Below are 17,196 nucleotides of genomic sequence, written 5' to 3' on the forward strand. Positions count from 1 at the left end.
ATCATCGAATACACACGGTTAACACACGTCTGAACCGCTCAACAGACTCAAGGACCAATGCTATGACACGGAAACATTTATTGTGACAATAGATACAACCATAGGCAGCAACTCACTGCTCAAGACAAAATTTGAGAACTTTATTTACATGGTCTTAAGCGTGAAACCTGAACAATCATTCCTGATTCACAGAAATGGCATGTTTTTACAGTCTTGGTAAAACATCAATGGTGTTGATCCTAAGTACGGTCTGGGGTTGAATAATGACTGTAAAAAAGAAGAGAAAAGTTGAATTAATGCACTGGTGAAAATATCAAACAATAATACACTAAAAATGTATTTGAGTGAATATTTTGCATTTAAAATCCTGCATACTTCTCTTTTTTTGGAATCGATGCCTCTTCCAGAATCTCATGTGAACCATCGGCCAAGACTCAGTCTTCTCAATGACTGTAGCGTGAACTTGAACTAGATCACAGCTGAGGACCAAAAGAACAGACGGAGACTGTTACAAGTGTAGACAGCTGATGTGATCAAACTGGGCATTACTTCAATATTCCTCAGGGTTTCATAGAGGTAGATTTAAGAGCTTTTTAAGACCAAGTAATGAAAATCTAAAGGCCAATTCACACCGCACCGACAGAGGGCAACAGACACTTCGACAAACCTGTATGAATTTCTTTCTTCTGCTGAACACATAGGATGTTTTGAAGGCCCTATTGACTTCCATATTATGGGGGGAAAAATGGGGTCCATCAACTCTTTGGTTACCGACATTCTTCAAAAAAATATTATTTATTCAGCAGTAGAAAGAAATTCATACAGGTTTGGAACAACTTGAGGGTGAGTAAATGATGACAGCTCTATCTCTTGAAGGGAACACAAGATGTCAAAATGTACAAGTTGTACAATGTTGAAAACAGTTGTGCGGCTTCATATTTGTGTCAAAACCATACAGAGCCCCTAATGGGACATAGTGGTGTAAAAAAATATGGGATGGGAGGAAAAAATAATTTTCAAAGCTTTTGCGTTCTTGTGAGTTTGGAGAAACACTTCCTGTTTAATGTCCCGCTGGCAGCGTTTCAGACAGCTCTGTACGTTAACAATAGAGCGGTTCAAAGAGTTTTATTTTGAACTTAAGAACGCAAAAGCTTTGAAAAATATTTTTTCCACCCCTCCCATATTTTTTCCCCACCATGTCCCTTTAGATGGCTCTGTAAAAGCACAAAACTTCCCCCCTGGAATCTTTAATGAATAGAATGTAAAAAAAAAACAACTGTTTATTTGATATAGAATCTTTTTTGTTATTGTCACTTTTAATTAGTTTATTGTGTTCCTTCTGAATAAAAGAATTAATAATAATAATAAAAAAAAGGCTATGGATCCCAAACTTTTGAACAGCAGAGTACAATTGTTTCTATTACAGTAGTTTATAAATACCCAGTGTCCCTGTGTGAAGTAATATTTTAAGGACTATATTAGGCAGGTTTATCAAAGCACTCAAAAACATCACCACAAGAACATGAAAAATGCACCAAACTCTGTCCATTCTACCATATCTGCATACACCCACAATCCAAAATAACATTAACAATGTCAAAAATGTGTAAAACTCTGAAAACCAGATACCTCTAAAATAAAACGTAATTTCTAGCAATTCCTCAACAGACATTCATGATTTCTGCAAACATTCTTTTGTTTGTTTATATGCTGTATACATTTTTAATTTCTTAGAAGATGACTGATTGTATAAACTTCATATTTGTTTCAAACTATGTAGCAATACATTTTATTTTATATCTTACCTAAGAAGTGGCTTTCCAATAAGAGTGAAATCACTTCCTCCAACTAATAACACCTGCAAAAAAGAAGCATTAGCACTATGAAAACATCCGATTATCATAGAAATATTGTATTCTGTGTTGCATGTAAGTGAAAGTTAACAATAACAAAATGAAGGAAAGAAATACATTTAGCCTAGGTGTAACGGCATTTTGTCTTCCATAAAATGTGTGGGTTTCAACTGAGAAATGCTAGGAAAAGAATTGTCAAAGTTTGATTTTAGCTTGGATTTTATAGCTAGGCTACTGTAGATTTAAAGAGGACATATTATGCCCTGTCACGAAGTCTTGATTTTGTTTTTAGGGACTACTAGAATATGTTTTCATCCAAAGAATGTCCAACGGAAGACTAATAATAATAATCTGTGCATCTCTAGTTCAATAAGCTGCACAGAAATCCATGAAAATCTGTAAGAATATCTGAATGCAGAGCATGAACGTAAGAGAAAACGTGAAGCCGAGGTCGAACCTTTTCCATTCTTATCCTGTCGCCACATGCTGCATCGATGTGGTTTTCGATGAGGATCAGGTCTTCATTCGTCACCTTCCACTGATGGCCAGCAAAATGAACTACAGCAAACAAACGTCCATACTCGCCCTTCTCAATCAGGCCCTTTACCTTTTCTACAACCACTGTGAAAATAAGGAGGAAGAGGAAATGAATGGAAATCACAAAAACTGTCCCATTCAATCTTAATCACGATCTCTGAAAAAAATCGTTGTATTCATTAAGGATGCTGTAAATTGATCAAAGGTGACAGTAAAGACATTTATAATGTTTTACAAAAGATTTCTATTTCAAATGAATGCTGTTCTTTTGAACAGTCTATTCATTTATCATTCCTGGAAAAAAATGTATCATGGTGTTAAATGTATTATGGTATTATATGAATTTAGTGGTTTAGTCTGAATTTTCTGAAGAGACACGATCACTTTCTATGATGAACAGATTGAATTTAGGCTTTTATTCACATATAAACATTCATCAACTCACACATCAGTTGTGGTAAACGGAAGCTCAAGCACGATTGCTTGACGTGTGAGAACCAATGAGATTCATTCTCATGTGTTACGCAGCATGTTTGAGCTTCAGCAAGAACCAATGAGGTTTGTTCTCGCGTGTCAAGCATGTACGGTTGAACTTCAGTCTGGTCAATGTTTAAATGAGAATAAAAGACTAAATTCAATCTGTTCCTCATATAAAGCGATCGAGTCTCTTCAGAAGATTTGGAATAAACCGCTCAATTCACATGGGTTACAGAGATTTACGATCTTACGATGAACTAACCCTTTAAGGACACTTTAAAGGGTCAATTTTCAGATTTGAGATACATTAAAAGCATCACTGAACTTCTGAATATAAATGAGAAGAATTCATTTTGATCATTTTTTAAAGTTAACAACCAAGTGTTAAGTGCATCAACAAATTCAACTTTCACTGTTCAGCTCAGACCAGCCCACTTGCCTTGATGCTTTTTTGCCTCTTCTTCAGGATCAAACACTGGTAGCTCAGGCCATGGCGGTCTGGATAGTGATGTCGGAGGTACATAACTGAAAGCACAATCCACTAGGTTAGGCCTCCTGATGTCACTGTAGTGCACACACTGTACAGCATCATTCAAAACACAACCACAAAACACGGGCGAGTACAAAAGATACATAACATGAATTACACTTGAATAAGATACATGTCAACCTGAAGAATATTACGCTACTTATGAAAATATCTCAAGTCAGGGCTATTCAACTTCATCAACAAGTCAAACAAAATGAAAATATTCTTTGTGTAATGCAGAAAGAACCAGACTTTTTTGTCAATGAAAAGCTGCCATTAACAGATAACAGGATCATTTAGGGTGATATTATAATCTTAGAGCAAACAGCAGTGCGTAAGTAAATATATATATATATATTACCATTACAAAGAAATCAATTTGGCAGAAATAGGCTACAGTGGGTACTGATGGTACATTTGATTCATAATTTTCTAATGTATCATTTTAAATGGGTCATATTTGACCTGCCAGTTGAATAGGCCTGTGTTTTATATTTAGGGACCTAAAAAGACATACACACTGGAAGATGTTTTACCTTGCAGGATAAATGATGCTTGCCGAGCTTTGAAAGCGGGTCAGTGCAGGAACCAAATCACCTGTAAGTTACAGTGACTATTTAGCCAGTTATACAGCTTGAAAACATTGACACAGGATGTAGATACACACTTCAACCTCATATGCTATATACACATCTATATATATGCATGTTTTTTTTAACTAGAAATGTCTCCTGTTTTCTTCAATGATACCATATTAGTGATATTGATACCCCTTTTAGTGTAAATATATGAGTGTGTGTGTGTACTGTACATATAACAGTATGAATCGCATCTGATAGTACCAAGCTTTAAATCTCCTTAAATGAGCTCAAGCCTGCATTTATTTGATCAAAAATATAGAAAACAAACAGTAATATTGTGAAATATTATTACAATTGAAAATAATGGTTTTCTATTTGAATATACTTTAAAATTTAATTAATTTCTGTGATGCAAAGCTGAATTTTCACCAGCTATTTCTCCAGTCTCACATTATCCTTCAGAAATCATTCTAATATGCTTATTTGATACTCAATTACTATCAATGTTGGAAACAGTTGTGCTGCTTAATATATATATATATATATATATATATATATATATATATATATATATATATATATATATTTATTTTTATTTATTTTTTTGGAAACTGATACTTTTTTCAGGATCATTGATGAATAAAAAGCTAAAAAGAACAGCATTTATTCAAATACAAATCTTTTCTAACAAAAAAAAAAGAAAGAAAAAAATTATACTTTTGAGCAGAAGTGTACAAAAGTTTTATTCTATTTTAAATACAACTCTTTATTCATCAAACAATCCTGAAAAAAAGTATCAAGTTATAAAAACATCAAGAAGCACAATGTTTCCAACATTGATATAAATAACAATAAAAAACAGCATATTAGAATGAAGGATCATGAGACACTGAAGACTGGAGAAATGGCTGATGAAAATTCAGCTTTGCATCACAGAAATAAATTATATTTTAAAGTATATTAAAATAAAAAGTAAAAAAACATTATTTTTAATTGTGATAATATTTGCCAATATTACTGTTTTTTTTCCACCTCTATTTTTGATCAAATAAATGCAGGCTTGATGAGCATAATATTTTTTTCAACACAATTCAAAATAGTACTGTTTCCAAACTTTGACCAGTATATATATGTGTATGTGTGTGTGTGTGTGTGTGGTGTTATCAGATGCAAATCATACTGTTGTACAGAAATATTACTGTTGTTGACATTTGTCCATAATAATTCTGAAAAATTACAATAAGCTCTTGAACTCAACATAAGAAAAAGTCAACATTCGCTTTAAATAAAATACGTTTAAATGTTTTTACTCCCACAAAAAAAAGTTGAAACTGACAAGGAACTGAAGAAACAACACTTCACATGGCACATTGCATGGACATTAATAACAACAAAAAAGATTTGTGCAGACAATTTATCTTGATGTATAAAAGCATACAGACGTTTGGTCGTGGCTCGTGATAAATGCGCTCCAGCGGTCCTGAGAAGCCGCAGCATCCCCGCGATATTCCCTCGATTCAAAGTCATCGCCATGGCGAGAACTACGTGCCGGAAGCACAACGTGAGGGATGAAAAATACCTTCCTCCAGACACATAATCAGGACACAAAGGTTCCTAGCTACAAACCAAAGAGGAGCGCTCCCGCCGCCCACAGGACCGGAGTGTGAAGCGCTCGAAGAGACAACCAGTACAGGTGCTTTCAAATAAGCCTAATTTATTAACATACTTTTTGTGCTGTTACCTAAAATAACCCGGCGTTAAATAATTTTTAAATACTGAAAATACTGATTTCAAATGATCCTAAATATCGTTTCTGGATATCCGTATTTTCACAGTTGCTTTCCAAGTATGTGCACATAATGGTTTAAACATAACTTAGTGCGGAATTATAAGAATTTATATGTATTTAATGGTAACACTTTAACTAATAAACTTTGACTAATGAACCTTATTGTAATGTATTAACTAACATTAACCATGAGTAATACATTTGTTAGTTAATAAAAATACAGTTGTTCATTATTTGTTCATGTTAGTTCACAGTGCATTAACTAATGTTAACAAGATTTTAATAAAGTATTAGTAAATGTTGAAATTAACATTAACAAATATTAATAAAGGCTGTATAAGTGCAGTTCTTTATTAGTTCATGCCAACTAATGTAGTTAACTAATGAACCTTATTGTAAAGTGTTACCCATTTAATATTAATAATAGTCGTAGACTAATAATTAAGAACCTTTGCTTTACAAATAGAGAATGAAAACTTCTAAGAGAATGATAATTTTCACAGATATGTAGCAAATACATTGAATGAAATAACTAAATATCATAACTGCAGGGAAGCTTGTTTCTGCCACTGAAAAAAAGAAGGTAATTGTGACTTTTATACCACAACTGACTTTATAACTCGCAATCTTTAAAAAATAGTCAAAACTGTGAGATAAAAAGTCACAATCAGCTTTTTATTTTTTATTCCGTGGCAGAAATAAGCTGCCATATTACACGGTCATCTAAAAGTAGAAAAAAACGGTAACACTTTACAATAAGGTTCCTTTATTAAACATTAGTAAATGTATTAACTAACATGAACTAACAATGAGCAATACATTTACTACTGTTTTTGTTAATCTTTGTTAATGTTAGTTAATGAAAATAAAGCTGTTCATTGTTTGTTCATGTTAGTTCACAGTGCATTACCTAATGTTAACAAGATTTTAATAAAGTATTAGTAAATGTTGAAATTAACATTAACAAAGATGAACAAATGCTGTATAAGTGCAGTTCATTATTAGTTAATGTTAACTCATGTAGTTAACTAATGAACCTTATTGTAAAGTGTTACCAAAAAAATCATTCTATTTAAACCATTTATATCAACCAAGATAAATGTGTTTCATAGAGGTGATAAACTGAAACACAGCACAGTTTGACATAAGACAGAGGAAACCACTGTTCTGTAATACATCAATATTTTATTTTTGTGACACAGAAACTCCTGAACTTCCACACCTCTGCAGATTCATTCACTCATCAGTGTTACGTTCCATACGCGCAGAGGTAAGACTGGATAAAGTTAATGCAGTCATAAATAATTGTAATAAATATCAAGTAAATGTACAACACATATTTCACTGCATTCAGCTTTTTGTGCGGATGTCTTTTCATAGACTTCACCTACTCCTCTCCAAAAAGACAGCAAGAAAAATGAAGAGACTACCTTTGATAGCAGCAGTTAACCATTTCAAAATGAATATAATAATAAAAATAAAAATAATATACACGCACACCCACAAAACCCTATTATAGTGCTGAAATGCTGATATTTTCAATGAAGTACATCTATAGTAGCATCAAGTGTGTTTGTAATGATGGCTATATATTACAGAACTCATAACGCAATTAAATGGCTCACTAGAAATGTTACAACTGATTTCCAAGAAAGAATAGGAAATCCTATAAAGAACATCCAATTTATATTTCAATTTCCAAACAGTATTATCTTTAAAGACACAGAAAAGAGATTTTTTAAAAAATTAAAACGGCTTTTTTTAAAAAAAAACATTTTCTCTTTGGGAGGGGAGGGGGTAAAATATAGACCTTCAAAAAAAAAAAAAAAAAAAAAACCCCCGCCAAACTAAAGCAACTCGACTGTAAATGTTGGGTATCTTCAATAGACATTTCCATGCACTAGAGTATTGGGTGCAAAACCATCCCTCAAAAGCAATAAAACTGACTGCAACAGTGCCATTGGGTAATGTGGTTGGCAACCTAAAAGTATGTAAGGAATGAATGTCGTTTTGGCAAACAAGACCATAAACTTAGCACCACTCCAAACCAAAGAGCATGGCAGGTAGGATCTTGCATTCAGTTTACAGCAATCCGCATCGGAAACCACTTGAAAATGAAAATGGATACAATTCACTGCTCTTTATATTACTATATAGCTTGTTTCTGAACATGACTTACCTCAGATACAGGCCTGAACAGCATATGCACCTTTAATAATATAGGCAGATATTTGTGTCGTAAAGCAATCTTGCCATTTATAGTTCAGATTCTTAAATATGCTCGACCACATGCGTACTTTTAGTCCCTGGACAGAGCCTGTAGCATCAATATTTCCATGAAATATTTTAATCTTCGGGGGCATAAACCCTTTCAAGCCTCTAAATGGGTTAATCTCACAAAACCTGTCAAGAACATATTCTGGCATAAAGAAAATGAAGCATAATTTAAGACCACTGTTGTTGATTTTTTGCCATTACGTTCATGAGGATTGATTAATTGCAAAACCAAAGTGTAGTGCTTGCCTGGTCAATGCTTTCAATTTAAAACAACAACAAAAAACTCATTTGCTTATGATAATGGGAATTGAAAAAAATATATATATATATGTGCATTAGATTAATGAGAATGGGGGACAATGAAAAATGAAAGGAAAAATGCTCAGGTGCATTAGGTTAATGAGAATTGGGGGTTTGATGTGGAGTGGGACAAATGCAAAAAAATAAATAAAACATCTTTATGCAAATTCTAATTTTGACCTGGATATGTTCTTGACCATTTTCATGAGATGCACCCAAAATGTTGTTATCGAAAGATGCAAGTATAACTTTGATCCGCATGTTAAAGTCCTTTGCAAGGCTAAAATCAGCATCTCTCTAAATGAATGTGCGTCAACAATCACTGTCACTAACAGAGAGAAGGCAGTGGTTGAGGCACACAGGGAATGCTAAGATGACAGACTGGTTAAATGAGAGGAAGAAAGAGATTAAATGTTTAAAAAGGGAGAAAAGCAGTTGCAGTGCCACTTCCTTTAAATTTGTTGATGGACAGCATATGTACATCATTTTATAAAAGTGTGGCTTACTCTCTGCCACCACGAGCTGCTGTCAAACTCACTGCCCTCCACAAGAAAGCGCTAGTCTTTGTAAAGGCAAATTGGTCTGGGCTGTTCAAGTTCCTTCGTGACTGTTTGTTTTTCCTTTCTTGAAAAAGAACTGAGAACTGATGTAATCACTTAAGGTCGCGTGGTGACAGTCTCAGACGTGGCCGACGGGGGTTCTGAGAAATCACAGCAGGGTTGACTAGCAGGTGAAGTTTAACCGCTGAGAGGGTCTTCGCGATAGTGGATAGCATAGCGTAACTTCTCCAGCATCACGTCAAGGGAAGAGTACTGGGGCAGCTTGACCATGAACATGCAGGTCTCCACACGAATGTAACGCAAATCCGGTGAGCCTACGACAGATTGAAAAGCAAACAGTTAAAAAACTTCATACATGGGGAAATACTGTGATATTAATCAGGGGGAGGAGCAAACACTTCCTTTGCTATCACTGCAAATCCTTCAAAAACGGTTGCTCAAAAGTAAGTTTTGTGCAAGGTTTGAAGCATTTCATATTCCGTTGACCATTTCTTTATTTAAATAGTCGAGACCAATAGCATTTTAAGGGAAGATGTTGTTTTTTCGAGCAGCTTCTTTATTGCCAGTTTGTCATTTCAAAGCCGTTTTCAAAAATTATACTTTTTGCAATGGTTGATACACTTTTTAGTTATACAAGTAGTCAACCATCTACATAACTTTTTTATTTTTTTATCTTAAAACAGTGAACAATGTTTTGTTTTAAGTGAACCTCTTTAACACTTTAAGTGCCCCTATTATGCTATTTTAATGGTTCCTAATTTGTTTTTGAGGTCTCCTACAATAGGTTTACAAGCATCCAAGGTCAAAAACACTTTCATTTTCTCATAATATAGCCTACATTGAACATCACCTCATTTCTCGGAGTCTGAAAACAGTTAATTCAAAGATTCAGTCGTATCAACTGACAAATACACAGTCAAAATGTCCTCGTAAACACAGTCGGTTATGTCTTTAGTGAACGTAAGCAGTTGACAAAGAAAACACTTGTGTAACAGTATATTGGATCCGTGCAGATCTTAAAGTGACAGCAGCCTAATATTCCTGTTGCCGTCTCTATAATAACATTAATCAAACTACAAAAGACAGAGAAAATTCACTCGCTGTTCTTGACTGAATAACTTTTGTAACTATATTTGTAATGTATATTTTATTCATAAAGTGCAGTGTTATTTCTGTACCTGAATACCTGAAAATCTTATAACACCGTTTATTTCAATTGTATCTTTGTTCAGTTGTATTTACAAGTGCAATTGCACTTTTTTTAATTAGTGTTTTCTTGTCTGTAATAATGCTTTAAAATTTATATTAGTTAGGCTAGTTGTTTTTGCCAAGGCATTTTTAAACCATAGTTCCTTGTGTAAGTCTTCGACTTACAATAAATGTGAATGATATCTACGTTTTTAAAACCTAATTTTGGAATCAAAGCAGATTCGGAATCGTTAAAATCCAAACGATACCCAACCCTACTTACCACCAGCCTACACTGTCGGCCCAGTTTGTTCTGATTGGTCTAAGACTAAAAGTGCGTGTTGGAAACTAAACGACTTGTAGCAAATCTGAATTTCAGCTCCAGAGACTTCCTCAGTGCTTGATACAGTGATATGAACAATGGCGTCGTTTTTTCTGTATCAATTCCAGCACGAGTCCTCATCCTTTTGAAGTGCATGCACATGACATGTCCACAACACGAACCAAACTCTTCCAGGCCCCAGCTACAACAACAGAGTTTGAGAGCAGGTCAAAGTAGACGTTGTTTGCGGGCAATCAGTGAAGACCATAGGTGGGCATTATGCAAATTTGTTACATTTTTAGGTATGTAACAGGAAGTGAAACTGGAATTGCTGACGACTTATTTTGGCAGTTCAGAATCAATTCTTTCTTTTAGGAGACAATACATTTCTTTGTCCTGCACTTTGATCTTTAAAACTTTGCAGACTTTTTACATTCACAGACAGCTATATTACACACTGCATGAAAGGTAATATTTGAAAAAGCATAATAGGGGCATTTAAAAACTGCAAGTAGATTGAACACTCCTAGAGTGCTTTTATTTTTATTTTTTGCTTTTTGGGAGTGAAACCACATATCTGACGCTTGGCTACACCCGATACCCATTTAAATCAACAATCGTTATTAATGTTGATTAATAGAATGCATAAAAAAAAATATAAAAAAAACACATCTGTGCAGCTTACAAGAATATGACGTGCCTTTTCAAAAGACTAAAGTTGAGAACCATTTATGAATTAGAATAGCATTTTTACGTATTACAAATCAAGATTTCAGCTTGGTTATTTTAGCAGTATGAAAAACAAAATGATTATTTAAACTGTGAATAAATTATATAAAAAAATTGAGCAAATAGCATTCCCCATTAATGAAGTGCACTCTGGCAAAAACTCCCATTCTCATCACTGAAGCTGAATAAACTGCAAATACTTTGTTGTGCAACATTCATGCTTTACTGGTGACTAATGTAAATGCCTCTGATTGACCATTGCATTCATATTCTCAACAGAAAGTGTGATTGGTTTTAATGCTTGATGTATTGTGTAAAAATAAATCTTAGATTTTCATTTAATTGTGTTTTTCACAATTGTGTTTAATCTCGTTTATTTCTTTTTGCACCCGTATCTTGAATTTGGGGGGCATTTTGAAGGCAAGCAATTTCTGACCCTGATCTGCACTGATCTCATACATGTCTTTGAACAATTAAACTCAGGGATTAAAGTTGTATGAGGCGTTTCTTGCCCCTGTATCTTGGATTTTGGAGGAAACTTTTGTTCATTATGATACCATTTGTGCCCCAAGCCTTCATGACCTCTCTGCAATCCAATTGATGGACATCCGTCACAGCGATGGAAAACTTGACTCCCTTTTTGGGACACTTACCCACGGCCCCATCTGGAGGGGCGATCTTCATGGGATAGGGGGGCACGTGAGCGGTGTCCGGGCCGCCATCTTTACAGGGGCAGGTGAAGGGTATACGCTCCTGGTTGCAAGCAAACTTGATGAACTTGCTGAGCTCCTCCTGCGTGAACATCTCGAGTGCGGACCAGAAGAACTCAATGTGCTGGTCAGTCTCCATCAGTCCTACCTGGTACATAGTGTGAGCCTAGATGAACGTGATGAGGAGAATGGGTTTGGTGAGTAAAGTAGTCACAGGTGTTTGTATAAATTACACACAGTTGTTTGTAGTATACAAACTGGAATTTTACAGTCAAATATTTCTCTGTAATGAGTGTGAGCGATCATCCCAAGTGATTTTCTATATAGCTGGGTTAGTTTGGTCTCTGCACTCTCTCTCTTCTAACACGATTGATGCACAAATCAATATTTCATGTCTAATGTTTATCTAGTGAGCCACTATGTAATTTGTGGGATAATGTAGCATCAATTGGTCGCAAAATAAACCCCTTCAGGGTGACGAGACTAGGTTAATTTCATGATAATTACCACTGAATTGTCAAAAAAGGGAAACTGATCATAGTAAAAATGCTGTAAAGGCTTTTTACGTTTTTTATTTTAAGTGTGACTGTCATTTGATCGAATGTTGAACTAGTTTGCAATGTGAAAACAGTTTAAAAGGTGTTAAGGGTGTGAGATGAATATGTCTCTCTCTACACATAAGCTACTCCTTCTGAAAGAAAAATACACTAGCATACTAGCGAAAGAGTACTTATTACGGAAATAATATACTTAAAAAGAATATAATTAAGTGTAAATTGAATGTAATGTTTTCAGACACTTAAATGAAAATGTGTTATAGTTTAAATTTATATTAAATGCAATTAGCTGAACTTTAGAGTGCTTTTTGTTGCACTTATCTAAAACTTAAATACATCTTTATATGTGATGTCATAATTACTTTTATTGTCTTTGAAATATAGTTCAAATATACTGCCGAATATAAAGACAATAATTTATGGTAAACTAAAATAAAGCAATAAGCCCCGCGAAGCCGTGATTTACAGTGAATTTAGAACAGCTAAATTCTGTTCTACTATTTTACTGTTCTAAATTTACTGTAAAACATGCCTTCAAGGGGCTTATTGCTTTAATAAAATGGTTAATTTTATGGTTACTCCATAAAAATATTCATTTTAATATTTCTTTTATTCATAAAATAAACACCAGCAACAAAAAATATAACGTTATAACACATTTATTCCTCCGCCAAGCAATGTAGTTCCAAAGAGGTTGCCAAGCAACACATGCAGCAACAAAGAATCACAAACGGCAGTTGCGCAGTAATACTAATGTAATGCGGTCACAGGTGTATGTGTAATTTACAACGGCTTCGAACGCGGCTCAACCAATCAGAATCAAGGACTGGAACTATCCATTTTATAATATACTCTTTTCCATTTTCTATTGACATTTCAATAGAAATGCCATTTCTATTAAAACTTGCATCAAGTATTTAAATATATATTTGTAATTACATAGTTGTAATGAAGTTGGAATTTAGTAAATTTAAAAAATAATAAACGTAATTTTGAATAACACACTACAGTTAAAATTATAATCAAGTCCTTTACGTCACGTCTGTTTTTGGTTTGATTTCAAGGAAATGTCATGCGTGTCCCTGTTCCCCTCATGTGATCTTGTCATTTGGTTCCTTAGTACCATATGTGTCATGTTCTAAATGGTTTATTTTCTTGTTTTCAGTTCTGTCTTTTCATTGGTTTATGTCTTGTGTTTCCCATTGTCCATGTATTTAAGCCCTCATGTTTCCTTGTCAAGTATTGTTGTTTGTGTATTCTGCTGTTGATGAGTCAAGTCAAGTTCACATTTATATTCATGTTTATGTTATATTCAAAGTCTTCTTTAGTTCAAGTCATCGTCTTGGTTTGTTCACTTTGGTTTATGCAAATAAACTGCACATGGGTTCATCTCAACTCGCCTACAGTGGACTAATGTTACACTTTACATGAGCTTTGGAGTGTTAGTCAACACATCAAATTAAGTGTACTTCTTTAAAGCATCCCAAAAGATTATTAAAACATAATGGTTTAAATCTACTTTTACTTTAAACTTTTAATTTGACAATATGCACTTTTTAAAAGTCTATTCAAGTGTGTTAAGTAACAGTGTCAAGAAAGTGTAATCTCTTTAAGTGGCCTTTTAATTCGTTAATATTATATTATCGGTGAGAACAGCTTTTTAAAAATAAAATTAAGATTTGATGTACACTACAAGTGCACATCACTACAATTAAGCACACTTCTCAAGTCTAAGATAAAGGCAAGAGGGTTAAATAAAAGACAGATCTGAGCAAGAGTTCAGTGGTTCACCTTGAGGAACTCCAGGTTGATGTCGGGCAGGCCGCAGGTGCGCAGCTCCACCTCTGCAGGGCTCAGTAAGGTCAGCAGCTGCAGGGGTATGATGGAGCCCAGACCAGCACGCACAGCCGACATGCACTCCACATTCTGCAGCTCTCGCAGGCGCAACTCGCGCACCGCTCGCACGTACACCTCTTTATTCTCCCAGCTGAACAAACACACATATCGTATATGAATGACATATTTTGCTCAATCTGTTAACTTTCCATCGCATTCAAGAAGCATTTAACGTTTCTTGATTAGGCAATCCCTACAATAAAACATCCAGTTTTTGGGTCTAATACAATATAAATGTAACCTTCATGAACAGTATTATATAAATCGGTCAATGGCTCCTACCTGACAGCGATGTCACGACCACCATGGCACAGCTCTACCTCCTCTCCAGTCATAGTGATGTAGGTGAAAGTGCAGCAGGGGCGGCTTGGTGAATCAGGACTCTCACCCAAGTGGCTCTGCGACGATACATCAGCACATAGCACTTCCAGCTCCGCCTCATCAGCCAACTGTGAGGACGAGAGAACAAGGCAAAGGGTTCAGCGTTAAAGCGGAAGATGAAAAAGAAGCACTTGTTACAGAAACAATCTTTAAAAGAATAAAGTAAGGTAAAAACTAAATGTAATGTTTTCAGACAATTAACTGCATGTTAAGTGCAATTAAATGAAAATGTATTATAAGCCCTATCCAGGCGGTAATTGTTTCTCATAGGGACATTTTCAACATTTACAGGGGCTAGTCTGTGATTTTTATTGCCGTCTGAATGTGTCAGTGTTTTTCTCCCACCACCCGCGTAAAAATCCCTGGCTGAATTTCCTACTGTTTTTTGACAAACGCCTAGGTCGTGTGGTAATTTAATAGGCGTCCAAATCCACATATCTGAGTTTACAAGTGGAGATCAATTCAAATTCAAAACAGTACAATAATTGTTGCGCTTTACTGTATTTTGCATGCATTCTAAATATATAGACTTTCATTACTGAAATGCGAAGTATTTACAAGAACAATATTTCATCACCACACCACCTCAGCGAAAGGAGAAAGAGGGGAACAAAAGTAAACATTTGAAATGGGCCAATACAGCAATACAATTTTAAAATGTATTATATAGAATTATATACATTAAAAAATACAAACTAAGCAGCTTTATCTTTACCTCATGTAAATAAGAGGCTGCATTAACTTATTTCCACTAATTTCCATATGGTTAAAAATGACATCCATCAGTTTGAGATAAAATGTAAGACAGAAAACCATTTCAACTATAGCATGTCTATCTTCCTATATTTAAACAGGTGATTTAAATAAATCACATAATAAATAGGATACTATTTTCCTATTATTAAATCAAATATGAATTTATTTGTGTTATTAGCATATGACATTTTATTTACAGCAGACAATCATGCGACCACGCATTCCCGGGTTCGTAGGATCAATAAACTCGCACCTCCAAGGTGAATAAATCGCCGTCTGAATGCATGAGTTTTGCCATGCAAAATTATTTTTACAGACATCCAAGTAGGTAAACAATTATCCTCTGAATAGGGCTATAGTTTACATTAATATTTAATGCAAACAGTTGAACTTTAGAGCGTTTTTTTGCATGTTAATTGTATTTAAATTAAAACTAATTTTAGTCTAACTGCATATTAAATGCAATTAGCTGAAAATTAAGTGTACTTTAATTAATATATTATCTGCAAGTAGTTTTTTAAACATATACTTTTAATATTTGAAGTGCACTAAAATGCACATTCAATACAATTAAGCTCAATTATTTTTTTAAAGGGTATTGCTATGGATAAATGCAGAAACCATTATATTGTGATAGTAAAACCAATGACATAATTGTGGTCAATGTCCATGTCACATCACACTCGCTCCAGAGACGAAAAATAAAGAAATCACATTTCATTTAAAGAAATTAAAGGCTATTCATTGTATAATATATGAATTATAATTTACATTCTCAAACTTCTTAATGTGGCTGTACGTGAGCAGGTCCGCTTCTCGAAAGTCAGATTCTGGGTCCAGCGCCTCACCGACCAGACCCTTCCAGAAGGAGCCGAGCAGATCCAAAGGCAGAGGAACATCTGCCCGGATAGCAATACCAAGCAGTTGGCCAAAGAAATTCAGTAGCTGCTCTTCAGCATAAGTGATGGGGCACGGTGTCAGAATGTACTTCCCCTGAAACACACCCACAACAAAAGTCAAGCTGTGTTGACATGTACCACAGGATGTAGCACAAAGGAAGGTCAGGAACAGATCAAACATGTACGCGAACCTTATTGCGATTTGCTGCCGCACTGGGGCAAGGGAGGAGAAGTGAGAGCGCTGAACTTTGCAGCTCCTTACAGACTTGCCACAAGAAATGCCTGAATGATCCACCTGAGCAAATATGACATGTAAGAAGCATCTAAACTTTTGTTTTCGTAAATGGAAATAAAGTTGAAATAGAATAAAATATAAATATTAGATGAAAAACTGAAATGAGTTAAGCTTGAGTTGAAGTAATCAAATGACTAAAACTAAAAATTAAATAAAATAGAAATATTAGATGAACAACAAACAAAAAAAATTGAAAAGTTGCCTTTGCAGCTAACTGATTTGAAATAAGTTAAAGTACTAAAATTATGATTATAAACTAAAACAACAATTGAAATAAAGCTGAAATAAAATAATATTAGATAAAACTAAAAATTTACCTTTGCAACTAACTGAAATAAAATAAGTCAAATTACTAAAACTACAACTGAATTAAAATAAAGACATATAAATATTAAAAAAATAAAAGCAATAAATGACATAAATCACATAATATTTAGGAAAATAAAAAGGTAATTTAAGATATTAATAAATACTATAATAGTGTATATATATATATATATATATATATATATATATATATATAAAATACTGAAATAAAATAAGTTTAAGTACTAAAATTA

General features: G+C 34.3%; 2 protein-coding genes across 4 annotated transcripts in view; both read right to left on the bottom strand.

Moving 5' to 3' along the window:
* Positions 1-58: 58 nt before the first annotated feature.
* On the bottom strand, positions 59-5,561 carry mrpl21 (mitochondrial ribosomal protein L21). The gene is made up of 7 exons (XM_084109218.1): positions 5,420-5,561; positions 3,933-3,993; positions 3,307-3,392; positions 2,311-2,474; positions 1,806-1,858; positions 376-479; positions 59-267 (listed from the first exon to the last, which is right to left on the bottom strand). Exons 1-7 carry the CDS (start codon positions 5,508-5,510, stop codon positions 206-208), a joined length of 621 nt encoding a protein of 206 aa, XP_083965344.1. The 5' UTR covers positions 5,511-5,561; the 3' UTR covers positions 59-205.
* Positions 5,562-7,564: 2,003 nt separating this feature from the next.
* Positions 7,565-17,196, bottom strand: part of hectd4 (HECT domain E3 ubiquitin protein ligase 4) — an 83,741-nt gene continuing 74,109 nt past the window's right edge. For all 3 annotated transcript variants that reach the window (XM_084108951.1, XM_084108950.1, XM_084108949.1), the window contains exons 71-76: positions 16,533-16,636; positions 16,214-16,435; positions 14,588-14,754; positions 14,201-14,396; positions 11,796-12,018; positions 7,565-9,217 (exon numbers count right to left, since the gene is read on the bottom strand). In XM_084108951.1, coding sequence (XP_083965077.1) covers positions 9,081-9,217; positions 11,796-12,018; positions 14,201-14,396; positions 14,588-14,754; positions 16,214-16,435; positions 16,533-16,636 — 1,049 coding nt within the window. In that variant the 3' untranslated portion in view covers positions 7,565-9,080. The remainder of the gene's footprint in view (positions 9,218-11,795; positions 12,019-14,200; positions 14,397-14,587; positions 14,755-16,213; positions 16,436-16,532; positions 16,637-17,196) is intronic.

This window comes from Abramis brama, assembly GCF_963993115.1.
Source record: "Abramis brama genome assembly, chromosome: 3".
Taxonomy (NCBI): domain Eukaryota; kingdom Metazoa; phylum Chordata; class Actinopteri; order Cypriniformes; family Leuciscidae; genus Abramis; species Abramis brama.

What these genes read in the sequence shown, in the direction of transcription:
- mrpl21 (XM_084109218.1), bottom strand. Translation starts at nt 5,510, where the DNA reads ATGGCGATGACTTTGAATCGAGGGAATATCGCGGGGATGCTGCGGCTT. An exon ending in ACAGGATAAGAATGGAAAAG is followed by an intron (nt 1,859 to 2,310) that starts GTTCGACCTCGG and finishes TCTTTTTTGCAG; the next exon opens with GTGTTATTAGTTGGAGGAAG. An exon ending in TCGATTCCAAAAAAAGAGAA is followed by an intron (nt 268 to 375) that starts GTATGCAGGATT and finishes TCTTTTTTACAG; the next exon opens with TCATTATTCAACCCCAGACC.